The 6,786-nt window shown below is 48.4% G+C and overlaps 1 protein-coding gene across 1 annotated transcript; it reads right to left on the minus strand.

Annotated features, from left to right (window-relative positions):
• Positions 1–769: 769 nt before the first annotated feature.
• Positions 770–6,755, minus strand: Spag7 (sperm associated antigen 7). Its single transcript, XM_032913146.1, has 7 exons — positions 6,535–6,755; positions 2,278–2,345; positions 1,988–2,076; positions 1,788–1,872; positions 1,597–1,686; positions 1,338–1,494; positions 770–1,238 (listed from the first exon to the last, which is right to left on the minus strand). The coding sequence occupies exons 1-7, from the start codon at positions 6,617–6,619 to the stop codon at positions 1,129–1,131; spliced, it is 684 nt and encodes a 227-aa protein (XP_032769037.1). The 5' UTR covers positions 6,620–6,755; the 3' UTR covers positions 770–1,128.
• Positions 6,756–6,786: the final 31 nt, after the last annotated feature.

Genomic DNA, 6,786 nt, shown 5'->3' on the forward strand with positions numbered 1-6,786 from the left:
CAACACAGCAGAGTTAGCACTGCTAAAGCCAGGACACAAAGCCTGGCTTTAGCCTTACAAATAACGTTGTCTTAGCTGGGTATGGTGGCTTACACCTGTAAGCTTAGGCCTTGGGAGACAGGGAGGGGATAGCAAGTCTCAAGACAGCTTGGGCTTAAGCTTAGGGGGCATCAGTGGCTAGGGGCATTTGTTGCTCTTACAAGCACCAGGCTTCAGTTCCCAGCACCTAGCAGCCCACAACTATTAGTAACTGCAGTTCTAGGGACTCCATTGCCCTCTTCTGAGCACCACCAGTAGCAGGCATGCACATGGTGCAAATCCTTACATGCAGGTAAAACATTCATACACACAAATCTAACAGAAGTATCATGCTGGCGTAGTGATGAGTGCCCAGTAGTCATAAGGACCTGAGTTCAATCTCTAGCATCACAAAAATTAAACAGTGTGAAAGCGGCCCAGCAGCAGTGCTCATTATCGGCCATCATTAGCTCACACAGACAGCAGCTTTACACTGGTCAATCTAACTCGTTTCTCTGCCAGTGGAAGTAACATCCACCATCCATCCATCCTTCCTTCCTTCCTTCCTTCCTTCCTTCCTTCCTTCCTACAAGGTTTCTCTATGTAGCTCTGGCTGTCCTGGAACTTTCTCTGTAGATCAGGCTGGCCTCAAACTCATAGAGATCTGCCTGCTTTACTTCCCAAGTGCTAGGATTAAAGGCATGCGCCACCACTAGCTTAGTATCCACATTTCTATTTACAAGTCAGAACATTGGGTCAAACTGTTTATTCAATGTAAAGTAACCCAGGCCCATGGGGAAGAAAGTTCCAAGGGTAATAGAGAATAATACAGATTAAATACCCACTCACACATTTATACACATGCATTCTCTCTCTCTCTTTCACACATACACACGCACACGCGCACACGCACACACGCACACACACACACACACAAACCATACATCCAAATTCCAGCAGTGATAAACACCTGCTTCTCCTCCAGCCTGAGTGGCAGCTGGCAGGGCCTCATAGTTTAGAGATGGAGCTCCAGGATGGGTCCTGATAGCAGCAGCCTTGTCCCTCCATGCCCCTGCTTTGCTGGAGGTCAAAGCAAGGTGGGTGGGATGCCTAGGAGGTGGTTGGCAACTCTTCCCCACTCTGCCGCAGACGTTTCTTGGCTCTGATCTCATTCATGGCCTCTTCTATGGAGCGTGTGTCCCGCTTGTTGGCCACAGGCACTGGCAGCAGAGGGGAGAGTGGGCAAGATCTCAGTCTCTGCTCACTTCCCCCAAACTATATTCTCCCCCATCTCTCCCCCAGCTCCTGCCACGGCTCACCACAGCCATAGGTCTTGTTGGCCTGTAGCATGTGGGCTGCATCTTTGGCTGCTCCCTTGCCAATAAGGTGGCTATACTTGTCCTTGTAGTCGCTGGCAGGACTCACAACCGCAGGTCCCTGCTGGGCTGCCTCCTCCTCCTGCTTCTGAGCTAGCTCCTAAGGGCACAGAGGTAGGGTACCTGTGCTCAAGGCCCCGGTGCCAGCTTGCCTCTTCCAAGTGATGGTTATGGGCTTCAGGGCCTGCCAGGATCAGCTCACCTTTAGTTTCCGCTTCTCCTCAGCCTTCTGGGGATCCCACTCTTCTCCATGACGGTAGGAATCTAGCTCTTCATCTGAAGGTGCAAACTCCTAGAGATGAAGAGAAAGACAGAGTCAAGGTCCAAATATGAGGCGTGTCATTTGCTCAGGTGCAGGGATAGGCTGAGCAGGGAGTGGGCCAGGCTTGTTACCTTTTTGAAGATCATGACATAGCGACAGTCATCATCTTCTCCAAAAGAGAAGGATGTGAGGCCAGCCACCTCTACCACATCATGTCTGCAAAGAGAAGACAGGACAGTATGTACATGAGCCATGAAGAGTCTAGTCCTGATGGCTCGTTCATGTCCCTTTGTTGCTCATTTCTTGCCTCCCCAAGCGCAGAGACACTCACAGTATGCTCCTCTCTATCTTGTTCATAGGCTGAAACCTTTTCTTGATCTGTCCACTGTCCTGGATGAAGTCAGACACCTCTCTCTCCATCTTAGGAGAGACGGAAAGGGGAGGACATGAGATGACAGCTCCACCACACTTTTTAAAACCTCCCACTGCTTTCCCAGTTCCCGGCCATGGGCTTTGAGCTCCACCATCTGGAGACACTGTCAGTACAACCAAGTCCTCAACTTCCAGCTCTTACTGCAAATCCTTCCAGAAGCTGCCTCTGATCTCTCCAGTTGCTCTCACCCTTTTACGAAACTCCACTTTTTGCTGTTTGTCTTGCTCTTGCAGTTTCTTCAGGCGGGCAGCCTGTTCTAGGGGCGAGAAAGGAGCACATGAGGCCGGGGCTGATGCATGGGTAGTGAGCTGGTCAGGTGAAAGGATGTGTGATAACCACTGGGAAGCTCTGTGCTTAAGACAGTAGGGCTACTGTTCACTTACCAAGGATTCCCTGATGTTCACTCTGCAACTGTGCTAAGACCCAGAGTACCAAGATGGCAGAAACAGTTTTTCCCTTCCAGAGCTTAGTGTAGTGCGAGTCACATAGAATCACACACACCCAACTTACCAACTCTACCAGACACCCAATTAGCACTCACTCAATACCTACAGTATACACTGGCTACAGGGGAATGATTTATCTTTACCTCTCTCTATATATATAATTACTATTTTAGAGATAGCATCTCCCTATACAGTCCTGGCTGGCCTGGAACTCATTATGTAGACCAGGTTAGACTCAAAATCAGGTACCTGCCTGCTTCTGCCTCTGAAAGGCATGCACTTCCACAACCAGCTTTTAACTTCTTATATTGTACATGCATATATATACATGTGTGTATATAACACACGCACACACACTCTTTTCTTTCTTTTTTCTTTTCTTTTCTTTCTTTTTTTTTTTTTTTTTTGGAGACAGAGTTTCTCTCTATATGGCCCTGACTGTCCTAGAACTCTCTATACAGACCAGGCTGGCCTTGAACTCATAGAGATCAGCCTGCCTCTGCCTCCTGGGTGTTCCAATTAAGGCAAACTTCCTATATTTTATAGTGTCCCCCCTCCACACCAAAGATCGGGATGAAGCTAAAATGGCTCATCTGTCACCTTTCTCACCTGTCCTGTTTTTGTTTTGTCAACTTGACACAAGGTAAAGTTACCTGAGAGGAAGGAACCTTAATTGAGAACATGCCTCCATAAGACTGGTCTGTAGGCCAGTCTGTGGAGTACCGTCTCCATTGATGATTAATATGGGAGGGTCCATCCCATTGCGGGTGGTGCCACCCCTGGGCCGGTAGTCCTGGGGTAAGAAAGCAGGCTAGCAAGCCACGAGGAGCAAGCCAGTGAGCACCACTTCCCTGCTTCAGTTCCTGCCTTGACTTACTTCCTTTGATGATAGAGCACTGACTGCTCTCTCAGAGGTCCTGAGTTCAATTCCCAGCAATCACATGGTGCTCATAACCATGCAGGGATCTGATTCCCCCTCTGCTGGGTCTGGAGACAGTTGACAGTGTACACAAATACATAAAATAGTACATAAATCTTAAAAAAAAAGAAACCCTAAGATAGAAATTGGTAAGAAAAGAACCAAGAACCAAGAACCTCTAGTTTGTCAGGCCTTGAACTCTGAAGTCTTTAACTGGACAGGAAGTGAACAGAGTTAACCCTCCAGCAGCTTATAGCCTTGTAAGAGAAGTGGGTATGTATATGTATACATATATACATATATGTATATATGTATGTATATACAATATAGGAAGTTAAAAGTTGGTTGTGGGAGTGCATGCCTTTCAGAAGCAGGCAGGTATCTGATTTTGAGTCTAGTGTTGTGAGAGGTTTGGCCATGCTGGGTTTTCTTGGGCACTGAGGTCTGGGTGCTGAAGAAATCATGTGCTTCCTCACAGCAATAGGAACCCTAAAACATCACCCTTTTCTTTGGGGGTATAGGTGTCTAAAGTTAGCCATAAATAAACTCAACTCTTTTACTGACTGCTCCTCCCCTTTCTCAGCTTCTGCCTTTGTACCAGATCATCCTCTCTGCCCTTAGGGGACAGATGGACCCCAGGGAATATACCTAGACATGAGTTCTGGCACTGAGGTGCAACCCCAACTATAAGCAGTACCTGCCTGCCTGCCCTCTCTCCCTACCACCTAGCTTTGAGACTCCCGGGATGACTTGAAACTCACTAAGAAATACATGCTGGCCTCAAACTTACAGATAATGCTAGCCTAGGATTGACTGATGTGGTATTGAGGATTGAACCTAAGGCCTTCCACATGCCAAGTAAGTTTTTTACCACTGACTAACATTCCCAGCCCTCAGACTACCTTTTTTCATTAGATTTATCTTTATCTTAATTATGCATATGTGTATATGTATGAATCCAAGTGCCCACAGAGGTCTGAAGTGTCAGATTCCCCCAGGAGCGGGGTTACAAGCAACTGTAACCTGATGTGGGTTCTGCGAATCTAACTCAGGAAGTGCAGTTTAAGCTCATAATCACTGAGCCACCTCTCCAGCCCACCGAGCTACTTTTAACCGGGTCTCTTACCCTGCCTGTCTTTTTCCATGGTAGGTGTTTGCTGCCCCTTGTGATTTGGACACAGGCATCTTCCTCCTGTTCCTCAGCCTCAAATGTCCCTTCCTCTTTCTTCTGGTATTTCAAAATCCTAGGCCCACTTCTTCCACAAGACTGAGTCCCCAAAGTGATACTGAATCTTCCTACTTTCTAGTCACCCCATGCTTCTGCATGTTGTTCCTTTTCTCTGGAATGTTCTTCCTCCTCTTGCAAACACCAATTCCTCACGAGTCAAGACTTCTTCCTCCATGCTCTAAGCACATTCACTGCTTAAGACATGCTTTTTTTGTTTAGTTTTGTCCCATCTTCCCACACCCACCCCACCCCTACCCCTCTTACGAGGCTATAAGCTGCTGGAGGGTTAACCCTGTTCACCTCCTGTCCAGTTAAAAACATCAGAGTTCAAGGCCTGACAAACTAGGAGGTTCTTGTCTGTCTGACTTCACTATCTTGGCCTTTCATTGTTTTCTAATTGCTTTTCCAATCTTTTCTGCATCTTGGGAGGTAGAATTAAGAACTTTAAGGCTGCGAAGTCACATCTGGGTTCCAAATTCAGCTTAGTAACCTGAGACCCAAGGCAAGTGGCTAAAGCCTCCTATTCTGACAGCTGATGTGAGCACTCCTGTTACTCATCTGAACATTAAGTAACTCTAACTCCTGTTTCTTATTAAGTTCTGCTTTCCCATAGCTTTTGAACAGACTTCACCCCCTTTACTGAATTGAATTACCTATTCTTTGTTGCTCAGCTCACTTCAGGCAAGCCTGGGATTCCCTTTTTTTTTTTTTTTTTTTTTCCGGGGCTGGGGACCGAACCCAGGGCCTTGCGTTTCCTAGGTAAGCGCTCTACCACTGAGCCAAATCCCCAACCCCAAGCCTGGGATTCCCAATTAATCTCTCCTACACATGTATTTCTTTCAAAGGACTTAATTGGTTATTAAAATTCTGTATATCATTAATAAACTTCCCAGACATGGTCTGTAATCCCCTCGATGAGTACCTTTGGCTCCACAAGTTTCGTAAATAAGGGACTAAAGATATTTAAGTCTTTGAACATTCTGAAAGCATCTTGTCTCCTTTGGGCAGATGGGGAGTAGGTGCCGGTATGAGGCTTGCCCAAGATCAAGGCTCACGTGGTTGGGAGCTAGATGCACCTGAGGCTGTCCTTCCCACAGGGTCCTTCCCATGCTCTCCGAACCAACACTGAGTAGGCCTCTTCCGGCCTCACCCTACCCTGGCTGCCAAACTCCAGAGAGCTTTCTGGTTCGCTACTCAGCGCGGGGGCTGGGGGGAGGGGGAGAGGTGGCGAATCTGAGCCTGCGGGGTATTCTCATCTCTCCAATCAACATCACGATCTAGTAGGGTAGCACAGGAATTTAAGGCTGCAGTTAGGAAAGGGCTGTAGAAGGTATGAGGGACTGGGTTAACTCAAGGAGGGGCATGGATCCAGTCAACCAATGGGAGGAGCTAAAGTTGAGGCCGGTCAGAAGAGGCAACACTTTAAAGGTAGAGCTTTTGGTTGAGCTAGCCAATAGAGGGGAACAGACGGGTGGATGGGCGTGCCCTAAACCCAATCGTAATAGAACTGGAGGTACGCGGGACCGAGGCTATGAATAAGACATCCTCCAATCGGAAGAAAGGCATCCTACTAATCAGAGCTCACCACCAACAGACAGGCAGGTCCATTGACCAATCGCAAACAAGAACTCAGGATAGGCACAGGAGACAGGAGGCAGGAGATAGGCTAAGGTAGCCAATCATTGTTTGCAAAGAATAGCGGGCGGGCCGGCAGGCCTTTTAGGGACTCTGAGGGTCTCAGAAGTGGCCTGGGGGGGGTCTTTTAGGGCAGGGGGTGGCATTATTCAGAGAGGGAAGAGTGTAGTCCCAAGAATCGGGCGAAGATACGCGGCTGTGAATTTGGGATCCTCACCTCGGGCCTTGCGCCGACTCTCCTGGTCACCGAGGCTCGGTGGCTTCTCCATGGAGCTCAGGATGGAGCCCAGTAGGTCCGCCATCTTGGGAATGAGTGAGAGGGGGCGGTGCGTCTTAAAGGGAAGGGCGAAATGCCTTTAAGGCCGGAAACACGTCGGAAGCGAAAAATCGCGCTGCTCCGCCCCGTTTAAGGCAGCGAGCCGAGGCCGGCGACTTGCGTGGCGACCTTCCCGCCCCGCCCCCAGCAGAC

This window comes from Rattus rattus, chromosome 9 (genome assembly GCF_011064425.1).
Source record: "Rattus rattus isolate New Zealand chromosome 9, Rrattus_CSIRO_v1, whole genome shotgun sequence".
In the NCBI taxonomy this organism is placed as follows: Eukaryota; Metazoa; Chordata; class Mammalia; order Rodentia; family Muridae; genus Rattus; species Rattus rattus.